Genomic DNA, 21,942 nt, shown 5'->3' with positions numbered 1-21,942 from the left:
CAAAAGACGATACGTGAAGTCCTCAAGTTACAAAATACTGACACACGGAACATGTAACCAGGAAACAATAACCCACAAAACACAAAGGAAAACCGACAGTTTAAATATGGCTCCCAATCAGAGATAACGAGCCGACAGCTGACACTCGTTACCTCCGATTGGGAGTCACTCAGGTACACATAGAAAAAGCACAACTAGACTACCCAACATAGAAAACGAAAACACACCGAAACAAACACACCCTGGCACAACAACACGAGTCCATAGCCAGAGTGTGACACTCAGAAAGTTTTAAACTGTCAAGAGGAGTGAAACAAGGTTGTCCACTATCGGCATATCTATTTATTATGGCCATCGAAATGTTAGCTATTAAAATCAGATCCAACAATAATATCCTATTTGTAAGTCGCTCTGGATAAGAGCGTCTGCTAAATGACGGAAATGGAAATGGATAATATCAAGGGATTAGAAATCCAGGGCTTAAAAACAAAGGTGTCATTGTACGCTGATGATTCATGTTTTCTTTTAAATCCACAACTTGAATTCCTCCACAGCCTCATAGAGGATCTAGATACATTTTCTAACCTATCTGGATTACAACCAAATTATGATAAATGTACTATATTACGTATTGGATCACTAAAAAATAAAAATTTTACATTACCATGTAGTTTACCAATAAAATGGTCTGATGGTAATGTGGATATGCTCGGAATACATATCCCAAAGGAAATAAACGATCTCACTCCAATACATTTTAATAGAAAGTTAGCAAAAATAGATAAGATCTTGCTACCATGGAAAGGTAAATACCTGTCTATTTGTGGAAAAATCACCCTGATTAACTCTTTAGTATTATCCCAGTTTACCTATTTGCTTATGGTCTTGCCTACGCCTAGCGAACAGTTTTTTAAATGATATGAATTAAATAATAATTGGTTAAAGAAAATTGTGATAAATAAAAAAGTATACCAGTTTAATTTAAGGACCAAAGGATTGACAGCCGTCCCATATAGATTGCAAAATAGTTGGGAAGACATTTTTGACGTACCGATTCCATGGCATAGTGTTTATGAACTGATACGCAAAACGATGCCGGATTCAAAACTTAGAATTTTTCCACTTAAATTATTATACAAAATTCTTGCTACCAATAGAATGTTATTTATATGGGGGATACAATCTTCCCAGTTCTGCAGATTTTGCTGCGAAGAGACGGAATCATTAGATCATTTGTTTTGGTTCTGTCCATTTGTAGCTTGTTTTTGGACACAGGTCCAGGAATGGCTGAAGGATTGCAATATTTACCTGGAACTAACCTTCAATAATCGATCAATAATATAATAATACTTTTAGCAAAAATGTTTATTTTCAATTTACAATCTGTAGAAACAATGAGAATAGAAAGGTTCAGAACTTTTGTAAAACATCACAGTACAGTTGAAAAATATGGCAAATAGAAATCCAATATGGATGGTGTTAAGAGATAGATGGGTGGTGTTGAATGGAGCTGAAGGATGGGACTAATAACAACTAACAACAACTAATAACAAGATAACTAATGTAAAGCATACTGTGTCCATAATAAGTATATAGGTTATAGGTTGAGAGCTTTTGTGAAAGAGCACAATTAGAAAGATATGGCATATAGAAGCAAACCGGATGGACATCATGAAAATGATCGGAGAGGTTGAGGGTAGAGGAAGTTCAGGAGTAAAAACAAACAAAATCTAATTATTGTAAAATTGAAAAAAACAGATATGTATATACACTGCTCAGAAAAATAAAGGGAACACTAAAATAACACATCCTAGATCTGAATGAATGAAATAATCTTATTAAATACTTTTTTCTTTACATAGTTGAATGTGCTGACAACAAAATCACACAAAAATTATCAATGGAAATCAAATGTATCAACCCATGGAGGTCTGGATTTGGAGTCACCCTCAAAATTTAAGTGGAAAACCACACTACAGGCTGATCCAACTTTGATGTAATGTCCTTAAAACAAGTCAAAATGAGGCTCAGTAGTGTGTGTGGCCTGTATGACCTCCCTACAATGCCTGGGCATGCTCCTGATGAGGTGGCGGATGGTCTCCTGAAGGATCTCCTCCCAGACCTGGACTAAAGCATCCGCAGACTCCTGGACAGTCTGTGGTGCAACGTGGCGTTGGTGGATGGAGCGAGACATGATGTCCCAGATGTGCTCAATTGGATTCAGGTCTGGGGAACGGGTGGGCCAGTCCATAGCATCAATGCCTTCCTCTTGCAGGAACTGCTGACACACTCCAGCCACATGAGGTCTAGCATTGTCTTGCATTAGGAGGAACCCAGGGCCAACCGCACCAGCATATGGTCTCACAAGGGGTCTGAGGATCTCATCTCGGTACCTAATGGCAGTCAGGCTACCTCTGGCGAGCACACGGAGGGCTGTGCGGCCCCCCAAAGAAATGCCACCCCACACCATGACTGACCCACCGCCAAATCGGTCATGCTTGAGGATGTTGCAGGCAGCAGAACGTTCTCCACGGCGTCTCCAGACTCTGTCACGTCTGTTCAGTGTGAACCTGCTTTCATCTGTGAAGAACACAGGGCGCCAGTGGCGAATTTGCCAATCTTGGTGTTCTCTGGCAAATGCCAAACGTCCTGAACGGTGTTGGGCTGTAAGCACAACCCCCACCTGTGGACGTCGGGCCCTCATACCACCCTCATGGAGTTTGTTTCTGACCGTTTGAGCAGACACATGCACATTTGTGGCCTGCTGGAGGTCATTTTGCAGGGCTCTGGCAGTGCTCCTCCTTGCACAAAGGCGGAGGTAGCAGTCCTGCTGCTGGGTTGTTGCCCTCCTACGGCCTCCTCCACGTCTCCTGATGTACTGGCCTGTCTCCTGGTAGCGCCTCCATGCTCTGGACACTACGCTGACAGACACAGCAAACCTTACATTTACATTTTAGTCATTTAGCAGACGCTCTTATCCAGAGCGACTTACAGTTAGTGAATACATATATATTTTTACTTTTTTTTATACTGGCCCCCCCCCGGGAAACGAACCCACAACCCTGGCGTTGCAAACGCCATACTCTATCAACTGAGCTACATCCCTGCCGGCCATTCACTCCCCTACCCTGGACGACGCTGGGCCAATTGTGCGCCGCCCATGAGTCTCCCGGTCGCGGCCGGCTGCGACAGAGCCTGGATTCGAACCAGGATCTCTAGTGGCACAGTGAGAGAGGCACAGTGAGAGCCTTAGACCACTGCGCCACTCAGGAGAACCTTCTTGCCACAGCTCGCATTGATGTGCCATCCTGGATGAGCTGCACTACCTGAGCCACTTGTGTGGGTTGTAGACTCCGTCTCATGCTACCACTAGAGTGAAAGCACCGCCAGCATTCAAAAGTGACCAAAACATCAGCCAGGAAGCATAGGAACTGAGAAGTGGTCTGTGGTCACCACCTGCAAAACCAGTCCTTTATTGGGGGTGTCTTGCTAATTGCCTATAATTTCCACCTGTTGTCTATTCCATTTGCACAACAGCATGTGAAATGTATTGTCAATCAGTGTTGCTTCCTAAGTGGACAGTTTGATTTCACAGAAGTGTGATTGACTTGGAGTTACATTGTGTTGTTTAAGTGTTCCCTTAATTTTTTTGAGCAGTGTGTATATATATATTATTAATACTGTTATGATATTACAATACTATTAATACTGTTATAATATTACAGTACTATTAATACTGTTATAATATTACAATACTATTAATACTGTTATGATATTACAGTACTATTAATACTGTTATAATATTACAGTGCTGTTATTTTACTACTGCTGTAGAATGTGATTACAGTGCTACAGTATATTATTATTTGTGTGTTTATTATCATTCAACTGGACCGGTGGGCACTAGCCTCTAGTCCTCATCCCTGGACCGGTGGGCACTAGCCTCTAGTCCTCATCCCTGGACCGGTGGGCACTAGCCTCTAGTCCTCATCCCAGGACCGGTGGGCACTAGCCTCTAGTCCTCATCCCTGGACCGGTGGGCACTAGCCTCTAGTCCTCATCCCAGGACCGGTGGGCACTAGCCTCTAGTCCTCATCCCTGGACCGGTGGGCACTAGCCTCTAGTCCTCATCCCTGGACCGGTGGGCACTAGCCTCTAGTCCTCATCCCTGGACCGGTGGGCACTAGCCTCTAGTCCTCATCCCTGGACCGGTGGGCACTAGCCTCTAGTCCTCATCCCTGGACCGGTGGGCACTAGCCTCTAGTCCTCATCCCTGGACCGGTGGGCACTAGCCTCTAGTCCTCATCCCAGGACCGGTGGGCACTAGCCTCTAGTCCTCATCCCTGGACCGGTGGGCACTAGCCTCTAGTCCTCATCCCTGGACCGGTGGGCACTAGCCTCTAGTCCTCATCCCTGGACCGGTGGGCACTAGCCTCTAGTCCTCATCCCAGTGTATCTGTGTGTGATGTTATAGATGGTCTGCTGATACCTTGGACGACTATCTGTAAAATAATCACACAGGTCCCGTGTGGCTCAGTTGGTAGAGCATGGAGTTTGTACGCCAGGGTTGTGGGTTCAATTCCCACAGGGGACCAGTATGAAAAAGTATGCACTCACTACTGTAAATTGCTCTGGAAAGTTCAATTACTAAACAGTAAAACATTTCAACGTAATCATCATTATTAGGTTTTCTGTCTCCATGACACACGAGCTGAATGTTTTCTCTCTTCATTCACAACTCCTGTCTGGTCAATTTGAGAGGATCTGTAGAGGAAATAAACATCACAGTGGTGTTCAATAATAGTGACGTCTTCACTACAAATACTGCCGTTTCAGACATGAAATATACAAAACGTGACCAGGCAAACAAAATAGTTTTTTTTACTCTGGTTTCCATATTACACTGATGAGTCAAAAGCGACACCGTGTGGACAAATGGAGTACAACGACATAAACACATCCAGGCTTTATAATCAATCGTCGAGTCACCGGTTGGTTTAACAGGACTGGGATCGAGTCGTCATGCCTTTGTCGTCTCCACGCTGTTTCAATGGACGCATTCGACTTGTTTCGGAAGCTCGGAGCCGGAGCTAAATTTGATTTCAAAAGGTTTGGAAAAGATGCCGAACGATTTAAGGTAATGGGGATGTTTGTCCGATGTTTCTCTATTCGTGTTCAGCGAGTATTATTTGAAAGCTGCGAAGAGTTGACCGTATAGCCGGTTAGTTAGTTAGCTAGCTAATGGCTAGTTAGCTAGCTTGTGGATGGTGTTTGGATGCGCATGTATTTCTCGAACTTCTCGCTAGCTAGTTTATAATGAATATATCTCAAGCTCATTGTTCAGTTTATTCTCATAAATGGAAGACCCAGATGAAATTATCTATACAATGTATTATTTCCCTGCGGTCTAAAGCACCAAGGTAACGTTCGGCTAGCTAGCTAACATTACTCTAAAGGTTTGTAGTGAGATGCATCGGGACATAAATCACATTAGGATTGAGCAGGTCTGAGGTATTGCTAGTAGATGTCTTCATAGTGTACTCTTGACGTTAACAATAGTTTTATTTATGGTACGTGTGTGTTCCAGGTGGTGAGGTCCCAAGAGAAAGATGTATCTGACCTCTATGCGATCGACTTCTTCGGAACCGGGGTAACCCACGGCAACCAGGAGAAGAGAGGAGCAGAGGAAGAAGAAGGAGAGGAAGAAGGAGAGGAAGAAGGAGAGGTAGAAGGAGAGGAAGATGCTGTTGCAGGGAAAAGGAAACGAGAGGATGAGGTGAAGACTGCAAAGAAGAAAAATAAAGATGGTCAGGCTGAAACTGAAGGTAGGATCTGGCGGCGTGTGTGTTCTCTCTCTCTGTGTGTTCTACAGTGCAGTGAAAAAGTAATTGAAACAAGTATCCATTTTTTTTTGTTATTTGTAAACTCGGGTTCCCTTTATCTAATGTTAGGTTTTGGTTGAAGATCTGATAACATTCAGTATCTAAAATATGCACAAGTAGTGTCATGTGGTCACAGCATACATACATAGTATTCACCCCCACTTGGCATTTTTCCTATTTTGATGCCTTACAACCTGGAATTAAAATTGATTTTTTGGGGGGTTTGTATCATTTGATTTACACAACATGCCTATCACTTTGAAGATGCAAAATATTTTTTTGTGTGAAACAAACAAGAAATAAGACAAAAAAACGGAACTTGAGCGTGCATAACTATTCACCCCCCCAAAGTCAATACATTGTAGAGCCACCTTTTGCAGCAATTACAGCTGCAAGTCTCTTGGGGTATGTTTCTATAAGCTTGGCACATCTAGCCACTGGGATTTTTGCCCATTCTTCAAGGCAAAACTGCTCCAGCTCCTTCAAGTTGGATGGGTTCCACTGGTGTACAGCAATCTTTAAGTCATACCACAGATTCTCAATTGGATTGAGGTCTGTGCTTTGACTAGGCCATTCCAAGACATTTAAAAGTGTCCCCTTAAACCACTCGAGTGTTGCTTTAGCAGTATGCTTAGGGTCATTGTCCTGCTGGAAGGTGAACCTCCGTCCCAGTCTCAAATCTCTGGAAGACTGAAACAGGTTTCCCTCAAGAATTTCCCTGTATTTAGCGCCATCCAACATTCCTTCAATTCTGCCCAGTTTCCCAGTCCCTGCCGATGGAAAAACATCCCCACAGCATGATGCTGCCACCACCATGCTTCATTGTGGGGATGGTGTTCTCGGGGGAGATGAGAGGTATTGGGTTTGCGGCAGACATAGCGTTTTCCTTGATGGACAAAAAGCTCAATTTTAGTCTCATCTGACCAGAGTACCTTCTTCCATATGTTTGGGGAGTCTCCAACATGCCTTTTGGCGAACACCAAACTTGTTTACTTATTTTTTTCTTTAAGCAATGGCTTTTTTCTGCCCACTCTTCCGTAAAGCCCAACTCTGTGGAGTGTACGGCTTAAAGTGGTCCTATGGACAGATACTCCAATCTCCGCTGTGGAGCTTTGCAGCTCCTTCAGGGTTATTTTTTGTCTCTTTGTTGCCTCTGATTAATGCCCTCCTTGCCTGGTCTGTGAGTTTTGGTGGGTGGCCCTCTCTTGGCAGGTTTGTTGTGGTGCCATATTCTTTCCATTTTCTGATAATGGATTTAATGGTGGTCCGTGGGATGTTCAAAGTTTCTGATATTTTTTTATAACCCATCCCTGATCTGTACTTCTCCACAACTTTGTCCCTGACCTGTTTGGAGAGCTCCTTGGTCTTCATGGTGTCGCTTGCTTGGTGGTGCCCCTTGCTTAGTGGTGTTGCAGACTCTGGGGCCTTTCAGAACAGGTGTATATTATGTGACAGATCATGTGACACTTAGATTGCACACAGGTGGACTTTATTTAACAAATTATGTGACTTCTGAAGGTAATTGGTTGCACCAGATTTTATTTAGGGTCTTCATAGCAAAGGGGGTGAATACATATGCACTCACCACTTTTCCGTTATTTTTTTGTAAACATTTTTTCATTTAACTTCACCAATTTAGACTATTTTGTGTATGTCCATTACATGCAACAAAATAGCAAAAACGCCAAGGGGGATGAATACTTTTGCAAGGCACTGTATATATGTGTTCTGTGTGTCTATTGTGTAATGTGGTCTCCAACTTTAGCAGCTTATATGTATTTTAAATGATCAATTCATTCAGCGTTCTGATGGTCCCTGTCGTTTGTTGTAGTGGTGTGTGGTGGCCAGCAGGGGGAGACCGAGGGCATCCTGTGGACCTCCTCTGCAGACAGGAAGTCTAAAGGTTTGAAGGTGGGGAGGGATGGAGACAAGACATCAATGAAGAGACTCCAACACCTCCACCAAGAGAAGGTACACACACACACACAGACACACACACAGACATACACACACACACACAGACACAGACATACAGACACACACACGCACACACAGACACATACACACACAGACACACACAGACACAGACACACACAGACATACAGACACACACACACACAGACACACACAGACACACACAGACACAGCTCTTCTCTCTGTCCATCTGTTGAATCTCATCTCTCTGTGTGTGTTGTCAGGTGAACCGTGTCCGTGCGCAGCATCGTATCAACGTGCACGGCTGTGACGTGCCCGACCCAGTGTGCACGTTCTCCGAGCTGCAGTCCGAGTACGACCTGAACCCACGCGTCCTCCAGAACCTGTCCGCAGCTGGACTCACCACTCCCACGCCCATTCAGATGCAGGCTATACCCCTGATGATGCATGTGAGTACACAGAGAGGGACGACTATGAATATATATATATATGGAATGGAAAAAAACTAAATCATATTATCTTTGTCTCTCTCTCTCTCTCTCTCTCTCTCGCTCTCTCTCTCTCAGGGTCGTGAGTTGTTGGCGTGCGCTCCGACAGGTTCGGGGAAGACTCTAGCGTTCTGTCTCCCTCTCCTGACACACCTGAAACAGCCTGCTAACCTCGGCTTCAGAGCTCTGGTCATCTCACCCACCAGGGAACTGGCCAGCCAGGTAAACACACCTGGCCCAGGCCTCGACTGGCCAGCCAGGTAAACACACCTGGCCCAGGCCTCGACTGGCCAGCCAGGTAAACACACCTGGCCCAGGCCTCGACTGGCCAGCCAGGTAAACACACCTGGCCCAGGCCTCGACTGGCCAGCCAGGTAAACACACCTGGCCCAGGCCTCGACTGGCCAGCCAGGTAAACACACATATAAAACTGCACATGGGCCAGGCCTCGAATTTCCCGGCGGCGTCGACGGCCATGCCCCCCTTGTGTGGCCGTAATGCCCCCTAAACAAATCCAAAGTGGCCGTTGTGCCCTTGGGCTGAGTGTACAGTGCATTCGGAAAGTATTCATACGCCTTGACTTTTTCAACGTTTTGTTACGTTACAGCCTTATTCTAAAATGGATTAGTCTCATAGCAAAGTTTTTTTGTGGTTTTGTAATGAATTTGCCAACATTTCTAAAAACCTGTTTTCGCTTTGTCATTATGGGTTATTGTGTGTAGATTGATGAGGAAAATGTTTTATTTAATCCATTTTAAAATAAGGTTGTAACGTAACAAAATGTGGAAAAAGTCAAGGTGTCCGAATGCATATAATGTATATCGTTGAAATTGTTGTTTATTCTCTCTCATATATATATATATATATATATATATATATATATATATATATATATATATATATATATATATATATATATATATATATATACATACACTACCGTTCAAAAGTTTGGGGTCACTTCGAAATATCCTTGTTTTCGAAAGAAAAGCAATTTTTTTATCCATTAAAATAACATCAAATTGATCAGAAATACAGTGTGAACATTGTTAATGTTGTAAATGGCTATTGTAGCTGGAAACGGCTGATTTTTAATGGAATATCTACATAGGCGTACAGAGGCCCATTATCAGCAACCATCAGTCCTGTGTTCCAATGGCACGTTGTGTTTGCTAATCCAAGTTTATCATTTTAAAAGGCTAATTGATCATTAGAAAACCCTTTTGCAATTATGCTAGCACAGCTGAAAACTATTGTGCTGATTAAAGAAGCAATAAAACTGGCCTTCTTGAGACTAGTTGAGTATCTGGAGCATCAGCAATTGTGGGTTCGATTACAGGCTCAAAATGGCCAGAAACAAATAACTTTCTTCTGAAACTCGTCAGTCTATTCTTGTTCTGAGAAATGAAGGCTATTCCATGCGAGAAATTGCCAAGAAACTGAAGATCTCGTACAACGCTGTGTACTACTCCCTTCACAGAACAGCGCAAACTGGCTCTAACCAGAATAGAAAGAGGAGTGGGAGGCCCCGGTGCACAACTGAGCAAGAGGACAAATACATTAGAGTGTCTAGTTTGAGAAACAGACGCCTCACAGGTCCTAAACTGGCAGCTTCATTAAATAGTACCCGCAAAACACCAGTCTCAACGTCAACAGTGAAGAGGCGACTCCGGGATGCTGACCTTCTAGGCAGAGTTGCAAAGAAAAAGCCATATCTCAGACTGGCCAATAGAAATTAAATATTTAGATGGGAAAAAGAACAGACACTGGACAGAGGAAGATTGGAGAAAAGTGTTATGGACAGACAAATCGAAGTTTGAGGTGTTCGGATCACAAAGAAGAACATTTGTGAGACGCAGACCAAATGAAAAGATGCTGGAGGAGTGCTTGATGCTTTAACTACCTATATGTACATATCTACCTCAATTACCTGGTACCCCCTGTATATAACCAAGTTATTACCTCGTACCCCTGCACATGGACTCAGTACTGGTACCCCCTGTATATAACCAAGTTATCACCTCGTACCCCTGCACATGGACTCAGTACTGGTACCCCCTGTATATAACCAAGTTATCACCTCGTACCCCTGCACATGGACTCAGTACTGGTACCCCCTGTATATAACCAAGTTATCACCTCGTACCCCTGCATATGGACTCAGTACTGGTACCCCCTGTATATAACCAAGTTATCACCTCGTACCCCTGCACATGGACTCAGTACTGGTGCCCCGTGTATATAACCAAGTTATCACCTCGTACCCCTGCACATGGACTCAGTACTGGTACCCCCGGTATATAACCAAGTTATCACCTGGTACCCCTGCACATGGACTCAGTACTGGTACCCCCTGTATATAACCAAGTTATCACCTGGTACCCCTGCACATGGACTCAGTACTGGTGCCCCGTGTATATAGCCTAGTTATCACCTCGTACCCCTGCACATGGACTCAGTACTGGTACCAAGTTATCGTTACTCCTAGTGTTATTATTTGTATATTATTTCTCTCTGTATTGGTGGGAAGGGCCTGTAGGTCAGCATTTCACTGGTAGTCTACACCTGTTGGGAAGGGCCTGTAGGTCAGCATTTCCCTGGTAGTCTACACCTGTTGGGAAGGGCCTGTAGGTCAGCATTTCACTGGTAGTCTACACCTGTTGGGAAGGGCCTGTAGGTCAGCATTTCCCTGGTAGTCTACACCTGTTGGGAAGGGCCTGTAGGTCAGCATTTCCCTGGTAGTCTACACCTGTTGGGAAGGGCCTGTAGGTCAGCATTTCACTGTTTAGTCTACACCTGTTGGGAAGGGCCTGTAGGTCAGCATTTCCCTGGTAGTCTACACCTGTTGGGAAGGGCCTGTAGGTCAGCATTTCCCTGGTAGTCTACACCTGTTGGGAAGGGCCTGTAGGTCAGCATTTCCCTGGTAGTCTACACCTGTTGGGAAGGGCCTGTAGGTCAGCATTTCCCTGGTAGTCTACACCTGTTGGGAAGGGCCTGTAGGTCAGCATTTCCCTGGTAGTCTACACCTGTTGGGAAGGGCCTGTAGGTCAGCATTTCCCTGGTAGTCTACACCTGTTGGGAAGGGCCTGTAGGTCAGCATTTCCCTGGTAGACCGCTGTATTGTTGTGCTTTGATGTTTTATTATGTGACGTTACTGTTGCGTGTGTTGTGTAGACCCACAGGGAGTTGGTGCGTCTGTCGGAGGGCGTCGGGTTCAGAGTTCACATACTAGACAAGGCATCCATGGCAGCCAAGAAGTACGGTCCCAGCTCTAACAAGAAATACGGTACGGTCCCAGCTCTAACAAGAAATACGGTACAAAGGCAATATTCAAATGATCCGTAAATGGGACCGAGACCAGCACAACATCCCTCACTCCATATTATTGTATTTTTATTTTTGTCCTACTCCACTTGTCTCTCTCTCTCTCCCCCTCCCTCTCTCTTGCTCCTCTCTCTCTCTCCTCTCTCTCTCTCCTCTCTCTCTCTCTCGCTCCCCTCTCTCTCTCGCTCCCCTCTCTCTCTCGCTCCCCCATCTCTCTCTCTCTCGCTCCCCCCTCTCTCTCTCTCGCTCCCCCCTCTCTCTCGCTCGCTCCCCTCTCTCTCTCTCTCTCGCTCGCTCCCCCCTCTCTCTCTCTCTCGCTCGCTCCCCCCTCTCTCTCTCTCTCGCTCCCCCATCTCTCTCTCGCTCCCCCCCTCTCTCTCTCTCTCTCCTAGATATTCTGGTCAGTACCCCTAATAGACTGGTGTTCCTCCTGAAGCAGGATGCTCTAGACCTCAGCAGGTCAGCTCGCTCTGTGTGTGTGTTGGGTCTGATATGTTTGTTCAGGGCTGTTAATAGGGGGTGTGTTAATACTGTGTGTGTGTGTGGACGTGTTTAACTATACTTGTGGGGACCAGGTGTGGACGTGTTTAACCAGAAGTCCCCACAAGAATAGTAAACGGAACAAAAATTTGACCAACTGGGGACATTTTGTTAGTCCCCACAAGGTCAAATGCTATTTCTAGGGGGGTTAAGGTTAGTTTTAGGGTTAGGGAAAATAGGATTTTGAATGGGACAGAATTGCAGGTCCCCACAAGGTTAGTTAGGGCTGGGTGATATAAATATAATATCACACTATTTTAACATTTTTGACGGTATTTTATGTTTTGAATAATAAAAGTTGTAAATGTGCTTTATGAGTAGAGCTTGACCCCAGGGTGGCAACACATACATTCTAACTGAGTTCCAAAAATGGGTCTTTCTCCATTCTGATTGTTTTATATTGTTCAATTCAACCAAATGTATTTTCATAAATTTCTGAATTTCCTGCAATCATTTCCCCACTGCCACGTAGCACCGGCTGCACAATATGGACGAACAAACCAGGCCTTATTTTTAACCAAATGTTGCAGTTGCGATTTGACTTGCGATTCAGAGCAAAACACTTGGGTGAACTGTTGGAATAAAGGAAATATAATGATTATTCTAAATCTATAGTTTGAATATAGTAGTGGGCACTTTGAATACAGTGTTGACATGACAACGAATGAAAACGCCAGGAGGAGTTATCGTGACAGGGTAGGAACCAAAGTGATGGTCAGTGTTTCCTAGGGGACCCTATATTCTTTGGCTACATTAAATGTTTCTTCATGTAGCTAAAATATTCATGCTTCACGTATTCATCTTTGGTTTATAAGATACTGTTGCACAAACATGCTGTATTAGCTAGCTACCTTTACTCTGACTCAATACATTTATTAGCTAGCTCGCTAGCATTAGCGGCTAACACGGTTTAGCTTAAACTTGCTAAGAAAAGACACACTAGCAGTTTGCAGATGTAAGAACCACAAACTAATAGTGTAATTATAGAACGCTAGTGGATTTATATTAAGAAACAACATTGTCATTAACAGTGTTGCATGTGCTGTGTAGAGCCCCACAGTCGCGGTGTCATAATACCCATAAAACCTAGCGGTCAAACAGGGAAATGGTTCCATTTCATTTTTCCCATGAGGGATTTTAAGAAACACTTAAAATAAGGGCTGTGTTTCGTGTAGGCTTACCCTGGCGTGACGTTTTGATAAACATGTAAATCTCTCTCTGACAAGGTGACTTTTATCAATATATTCGACTCTATTTACTCTGATTCAAAAATGCTAATTAGCATCAAAGTAGACATCATGCAAAACTACAAATCCCTGCAAGCTCCTGCACATCATCTCAAGCTGACACCTTTGCTAACAGGGATTGTGTCAATTTTAAAACCTGCACAAGACAGTTCACAGAATTGTCCATTTAAAGAAATGTAGCCAATTTATTCATTACTACATTTAGTTAACATTAGATAGTTAATCCAGAGATTCTTACCTTTGCCTCGATTCAGCAGTCTCGTCCAGATCATCATTGCATTTGTAGTTCTTTATGATAGCCACATTAGCAGCTAATTAGCATTTCTTTTTTGGTGGGTAAATACAGGCGAATATATTGATAAGTCACCTTGTCCTAGAGAAATGTACACGGTTATCAAAACGTCACACCAGGGTAAACCTACATGAAACACAGCCCTTATTTGAAGTGTTTCTAAAATCCCCTATGGGGAAAAATGAATGGTGGGGAAAAAAATGGAACCATTTCCCTGTTTTGACCGCTAGGTTTTATGGGTATTATGACTCATACTGTGGTACTCTATTGACCATGCAGACTGAACGCAAGTGTCTCTGGTCAAGCAACAACAAATGCGCTCCGTGAGTGACAGGGGGCGGGGCTATGTCTGTGGAAAACGGCATGGAGAGACTATAGAAATGGACGTTACACACGGTGTATCACATTTAACAAACCAAACATTCAAATACCGTTACAGAAGGTACAGTAAAAACCCAAACCGGTCCGTGTTTCAATACCGGTACATAGTAACATATGGAAGACCGCCCAGCCTCGCTACAGCCAATCAGCCACATTATTACAGCCTGCTACGGCCAATCAGCCACATTATTACAGCCTGCTACAGCCAATCAGCCACATTATTACAGCCTGCTACGGCCAATCAGCCACATTATTACAGCCTGCTACGGCCAATCAGCCACATTATTACAGCCTGCTACAGCCAATCAGCCTCATTATTACAGCCTGCTACGGCCAATCAGCCACATTATTACAGCCTGCTACAGCCAATCAGACACATTATTACAGCCTGCTATATCACCCAGCCTTAAGGTTAGTTATACAAGACTGTGTGTTGTTACTGTGTTGTGTTGGATCTGATATGTTGGTTGAGGCCTGTCGTAGCAGGTTTTGTGTGTTAATACGGGGTGTGTGTGTGTGTGTGTGTGTGTGTGTGTGTGTGTGTGTGTGTGTGTGTGTGTGTGTGTGTGTGTGTCTGTGTGTGTGTGTCTGTGTGTGTGTGTCTGTGTGTGTGTGTCTGTGTGTGTGTGTGTCTGTGTGTGTGTCTGTGTGTGTGTGTGTGTGTGTGTGTGTGTGCGCGCAGTGTGGAATGGTTGGTGGTGGATGAGAGCGATAAGCTCTTTGAGGATGGTCGTAGTGGTTTCCGAGACCAGCTGGCGGCGGTATTCCAGGCTTGCTCCTCCCCCCGGGTGAGACGTGCGTTCTACAGCGCTACCTGTGCGCCAGACGTGGAACAGTGGTGTCGCCTCAACCTCGACAACCTGGTCTCTGTCAACATTGGACACAGGTACTCTACTACCCACAGTCCCCTGTTCTACTCTACTACCCATAACCACCCTCTATACTACACTACCCACAGTCCCCTGTTCTACTACACTACCCATAAACGCCCTCTCTATTACACTAGCCATAACCACCCTCTCTATTACACTACACTACCCATAACCACCCTCTCTGTTACACTACACTACCCATAACCACCCTCTCTATTACACTACACTACCCATAACCACCCTCTCTATTACACTCCCCATAACCACCCTCTCTGTTACACTACACTACCCATAACCACCCTCTCTATTACACTACACTACCCATAACCACCCTCTCTATTACACTACACTACCCATAACCACCCTCTCTATTACACTACACTACCCATAACCACCCTCTCTATTACACTACACTAGCCATAACCACCCTCTCTATTACACTACACTACCCATAACCACCCTCTCTGTTACACTACACTACCCATAACCACCCTCTCTATTACACTACACTACCCATAACCACCCTCTCTATTACACTCCCCATAACCACCCTCTCTGTTACACTACACTCCCCATAACCACCCTCTCTGTTACACTACACTACCCATAACCACCCTCTCTATTACACTACACTCCCCATAACCACCCTCTCTATTACACTCCCCATAACCACCCTCTCTATTACACTCCCCATAACCACCCTCTCTATTACACTACACTACCCATAACCACCCTCTCTGTTACACTACACTACCCATAACCACCCTCTCTATTACACTACACTACCCATAACCACCCTCTCTATTACACTACACTACCCATAACCACCCTCTCTATTACACTCCCCATAACCACCCTCTCTATTACACTCCCCATAACCACCCTCTCTATTACACTCCCCATAACCACCCTCTCTATTACACTACACTACCCATAACCACCCTCTCTATTACACTCCCCATAACCACCCTCTCTATTACACTACACTACCCATAACCACCCTCTCTATTACACTACACTACCCATAACCACCCTCTCTATTACACTACCCATAACCACCCTCTCTATTACACTACACTACCCATAACGCCCTCTCTGTTACACTACACTACCCATAACCACCCTCTCTATTACACTACACTACCCATAACCACCCTCTCTATTACACTACCCATAACCACCCTCTCTATTACACTACACTACCCATAACCACCCTCTACTACACTACCCATAACCGCCCTCTCTATTACACTACACTACCCATAACCACCCTCTCTATTACACTACACTACCCATAACCACCCTCTCTATTACACTACACTACCCATAACCACCCTCTCTATTACACTCCCCATAACCACCCTCTCTATTACACTCCCCATAACCACCCTCTCTATTACACTACACTACCCATAACCACCCTCTCTATTACACTCCCCATAACCACCCTCTCTATTACACTACACTACCCATAACCACCCTCTCTATTACACTACACTACCCATAACCACCCTCTCTATTACACTCCCCATAACCACCCTCTCTATTACACTCCCCATAACCACCCTCTCTATTACACTCCCCATAACCACCCTCTCTATTACACTACACTACCCATAACCACCCTCTCTATTACACTACACTACCCATAACCACCCTCTCTATTACACTACCCATAACCACCCTCTCTATTACACTACCCATAACCACCCTCTCTATTACACTACACTACCCATAACGCCCTCTCTGTTACACTACACTACCCATAACCACCCTCTCTATTACACTACACTACCCATAACCACCCTCTCTATTACACTACCCATAACCACCCTCTCTATTACACTACACTACCCATAACCACCCTCTCTGTTACACTACACTACCCATAACCACCCTCTCTATTACACTACACTACCCATAACCACCCTCTCTATTACACTACCCATAACCACCCTCTCTATTACACTACACTACCCATAACCACCCTCTCTATTACACTACACTACCCATAACCGCCCTCTCTATTACACTACCCATAACGCCCTCTCTATTACACTACACTACCCATAACCACCCTCTCTGTTACACTACACTACCCATAACCACCCTCTCTATTACACTACCCATAACCACCCTCTCTATTACACTACACTACCCATAACCACCCTCTCTACTACACTACACTACCCATAACCACCCTCTCTGTTACACTACACTACCCATAACCGCCCTCTCTATTACACTACACTACCCATAACCACCCTCTCTATTACACTACCCATAACCACCCTCTCTATTACACTACACTACCCATAACCACCCTCTCTGTTACACTACACTACCCATAACCACCCTCTCTATTACACTACCCATAACCACCCTCTCTATTACACTACACTACCCATAACCACCCTCTCTATTACACTACACTACCCATAACCGCCCTCTCTATTACACTACACTACCCATAACCACCCTCTCTGTTACACTACACTACCCATAACCGCCCTCTCTGTTACACTACACTACCCATAACCGCCCTCTCTATTACACTACCCATAACCGCCCTCTCTATTACACTACACTACCCATAACCGCCCTCTCTATTACACTACACTACCCATAACCACCCTCTCTATTACACTACCCATAACCACCCTCTCTATTACACTACACTACCCATAACCACCCTCTCTGTTACACTACACTACCCATAACCACCCTCTCTATTACACTACCCATAACGCCCTCTCTGTTACACTACACTACCCATAACCACCCTCTCTATTACACTACACTACCCATAACCACCCTCTCTATTACACTACACTACCCATAACCACCCTCTCTATTACACTACCCATAACCACCCTCTCTATTACACTACACTACCCATAACCACCCTCTCTATTACACTACACTACCCATAACCACCCTCTCTATTACACTACCCATAACCACCCTCTCTATTACACTACACTACCCATAACCACCCTCTCTATTACACTACACTACCCATAACCGCCCTCTCTATTACACTCCCCATAACCACCCTCTCTATTACACTACACTACCCATAACCGCCCTCTCTATTACACTACACTACCCATAACCACCCTCTCTATTACACTACACTACCCATAACCACCCTCTCTATTACACTACACTACCCATAACCACCCTCTCTGTTACACTACACTACCCATAACCACCCTCTCTACTACACTACACTACCCATAACCACCCTCTCTATTACACTACACTACCCATAACCACCCTCTCTGTTACACTACACTACCCATAACCACCCTCTCTATTACACTACACTACCCATAACCACCCTCTCTGTTACACTACACTACCCATAACCACCCTCTCTATTACACTCCCCATAACCACCCTCTCTATTACACTACCCATAACCACCCTCTCTATTACACTACACTACCCATAACCACCCTCTCTATTACACTACCCATAACCACCCTCTCTATTACACTACACTACCCATAACCACCCTCTCTATTACACTACCCATAACCACCCTCTCTATTACACTACACTACCCATAACCACCCTCTCTATTACACTACACTACCCATAACCACCCTCTCTATTACACTACACTACCCATAACCGCCCTCTCTATTACACTACCCATAACCACCCTCTGTTACACTACACTACCCATAACCACCCTCTCTACTACACTACCCATAACCGCCCTCTCTATTACACTACACTACCCATAACCACCCTCTCTGTTACACTACACTACCCATAACCACCCTCTCTACTACACTACCCATAACCACCCTCTATACTACTCTACCCATAACCACCCTCTCTATAACACTACACTACCCATAACCGCCCTCTCTACTACACTACCCATAACCACCCTCTATACTACTCTACCCATAACCACCCTCTCTATAACACTACACTACCCATAACCACCCTCTCGTCTGTGCAGAGCCATAGTTGAGCTCCCCACCGGAGAGCGGGGGTCAATCCCCGGGTCCACCCCTCCCCGCTGTTTGTCCTGTCTGGATCCCCCTCTCATTATAACTGTCTAAATGGTGTGTGTGTGTGTGTGTGTGTGTGTGTGTGTGTGTGTGTGTGTGTGTGTGTGTGTGTGTGTGTGTGTGTGTGTGTGTGTGTGTGTGTGTGTGTGTGTGTGTGTGTGTGTGTGTGTGTGTGTGTGTGTGTGTGTGTGTGTGTGTGTGTGTGTGTTCTCAGGAACTCTGCAGTTGAGACAGTAGAACAGGAGCTGCTGTTTGTTGGAACAGAGAACGGGAAGTTATTGGCCGTGAGGGACATAATCAAGAAGGTACGCACACACATCCTGTGCACAAACGTTACACTCCAAATACAGGCACATCCCGTGCACAAACGTTACACTCCAAATACAGGCACATCCCGTGCACAAACGTTACACTCCAAATACAGGCACATCCCGTGCACAAACGTTACACTCCAAATACAGGCACATCCCGTGCACAAACGTTACACTCCAAATACAGGGTGAAAGTTTGTCAGATGTTTTCAGACCTCAAGGTGGTCATCTGTTGAGACCTGAAGAGGTAGAAAGAGGACTCCTCTTCGTGTCTGTGTCGTAATGGCTGCTGTGACACCATGGGCAGCGCCGTCGAGAGCTTTCTCCCTTTTTTAAATAAGTAATTTTCTTCTATTTCTAGGAGTCGGTAAACAAACTGAAAGGGCGCACACTGCCCCCTGAAGGGGTTGGATTTTCATCCTCTGGTTATTATGTGCCAATACGAAAAGACATACGATGTAGTGGTGATACTAGGTGATACATACTGTAATAAGACTGCTCTTAGTCATTTACAAGCAATTTAATTAAAACAAAAGTAAATATTGGGTGACGTACAGCGTAGCGACAGATCATCAACGCAGTTATGAAACGGTTCAGTCTCTATTAGATCGTGTATCCAGTATGTGGGAGTGTAGTGATACGGAGGTACTAACCAATGCAGGGGATGTATTGGTAGGGAAGTCGTAATTCAGCACCAGAATGGGTTCAGTCTCTATTAGACTGTGTAGCCAGTATCGGCTGCCATATTTTGTAGAATATTGGAGCACATTTTTTCCGTATGCAATACATTCCGTAAATCCCATAACCACATTTCAAAGGTAGGTACAGTTTCCAATTTCCAAAATTGTAATGAATGGAGTGTGTTTAAACAGCCAACTATGGGGCAAAACAGACTGGGTTGGCTTAGACCAGGGGTATTTAACCGGGGGTCTGCGAAAATACACTGAAGAAAAATATTAACTCTACAGTGAGGGAAAAAAGTATTTGATCCCCTGCTGATTTTGTACGTCCCTGGGCAAGAAAAGGTTGAAGACCCCTGGCTTAGACATGACAACATGTAAACAATATTTCCTCTACAAATGTTTATTGAAAACATAAATGAATTTGCACAATGATCGCTTGTTATCTCTCAAACACGTTGTTACAGCTGTTGTTTAGCTAGCTAGCGAATTTTAGCAGAGACATGACATCATTCAAAACAAGACATGGTGTCAAGAACAAGATAAAACGAGCTGAAACGAGCCACCTACGATTCCTCACACGGTCGTTTCTTGTCATTGTTGCTATCTGACCATTCAGAATCATAACCCACACCTTCTGGCCACATCGATGCACGCGCATAATTTTGGTGACGTTGTCACCTCCTGATGACCAGGATGGAATCATGTGACCCACCCTGTTGACTCCCGGTACTTCAAAATGGTTTAAGCCCTCTACGGCACTGTCTACGTTAAAACAGGTTCTATCCATGTAGAGTCCTCTACGGCACTGTCTACGTTAAAACAGGTTCTATCCATGTAGAGTCCTCTACGGCACTGTCTACGTTAAAACAGGTTCTATCCTCTTTCAAACTCTGGTTAAGATAAAACATTGATCTGGAGCATGGAGTTATCTAGATCAAGATATATGTCACACATCTATATGTACATACCTCAATTACCTCGTACCCCTGTACATGGACTCAGTACTGGTTCCCCGTGTATAAAACCAAGTTATTACCTCGTACCCCTGCACATGGACTCAGTACTGGTACCTCCTGTATATAACCAAGTTATCACCTGGTACCCCTGGACATGGACTCAGTACTGGTACCAAGTTGTCATTACTCCTAGTGTTATTATTTGTATATTATTTCTCTCTGTATTGGTGGGAGGGGCCTGTAGGTCAGCATTTCACTGGTAGTCTACACCTGTTGTTTACAAAGCATGTGACCAATACCATTTGGTTTGACAATAACTGAAAGGTAAACGCTGAATCCTCTCTCCTTCATGTCCCCCCAGGGCTTCCTGCCCCCCATGCTGGTGTTTGTCCAGTCACGCTGAATCCTCTCTCCTTCATGTCCCCCCAGGGCTTCCTGCCCCCCATGCTGGTGTTTGTCCAGTCACGCTGAATCCTCTCTCCTTCATGTCCCCCCAGGGGTTCCTGCCCCCCATGCTGGTGTTTGTCCAGTCACGCTGAATCCTCTCTCCTTCATGTCCCCCCAGGGGTTCCTGCCCCCCATGCTGGTGTTTGTCCAGTCATGCTGAATCCTCTCTCCTTCATGTCCCCCCAGGGGTTCCTGCCCCCCATGCTGGTGTTTGTCCAGTCACGCTGAATCCTCTCTCCTTCATGTCCCCCCAGGGCTTCCTGCCCCCCATGCTGGTGTTTGTCCAGTCACGCTGAATCCTCTCTCCTTCATGTCCCCCCAGGGCTTCCTGCCCCCCATGCTGGTGTTTGTCCAGTCACGCTGAATCCTCTCTCCTTCATGTCCCCCCAGGGCTTCCTGCCCCCCATGCTGGTGTTTGTCCAGTCACGCTGAATCCTCTCTCCTTCATGTCCCCCCAGGGGTTCCTGCCCCCCATGCTGGTGTTTGTCCAGTCACGCTGAATCCTCTCTCCTTCATGTCCCCCCAGGGCTTCCTGCCCCCCATGCTGGTGTTT

The 21,942-nt window shown here is 45.0% G+C and overlaps 1 protein-coding gene across 1 annotated transcript in view; it reads left to right on the top strand.

The window, feature by feature from the left end:
* Positions 1-5,036: 5,036 nt before the first annotated feature.
* The window catches only part of LOC311113923 (putative ATP-dependent RNA helicase DDX52), a 34,651-nt gene continuing 17,745 nt past the window's right edge, over positions 5,037-21,942 (top strand). Inside the window, exons 1-9 of the mRNA XM_084189199.1 lie at positions 5,037-5,137; positions 5,588-5,825; positions 7,714-7,853; positions 8,081-8,266; positions 8,384-8,527; positions 11,480-11,591; positions 12,022-12,088; positions 14,772-14,975; positions 19,207-19,297. Of these exons, the coding sequence (XP_084045325.1) occupies positions 5,051-5,137; positions 5,588-5,825; positions 7,714-7,853; positions 8,081-8,266; positions 8,384-8,527; positions 11,480-11,591; positions 12,022-12,088; positions 14,772-14,975; positions 19,207-19,297 (1,269 nt within the window). The 5' untranslated portion in view covers positions 5,037-5,050. The remainder of the gene's footprint in view (positions 5,138-5,587; positions 5,826-7,713; positions 7,854-8,080; positions 8,267-8,383; positions 8,528-11,479; positions 11,592-12,021; positions 12,089-14,771; positions 14,976-19,206; positions 19,298-21,942) is intronic.

The sequence above is a fragment of the Coregonus lavaretus genome (assembly GCF_964263955.1).
Source record: "Coregonus lavaretus genome assembly, contig: HAP1_SCAFFOLD_274, whole genome shotgun sequence".
Classification (NCBI taxonomy): Eukaryota; Metazoa; Chordata; class Actinopteri; order Salmoniformes; family Salmonidae; genus Coregonus; species Coregonus lavaretus.
Note: the sequence above shows the minus strand (reverse complement) of the source record. Positions and strands in the feature narration are given on the sequence as shown.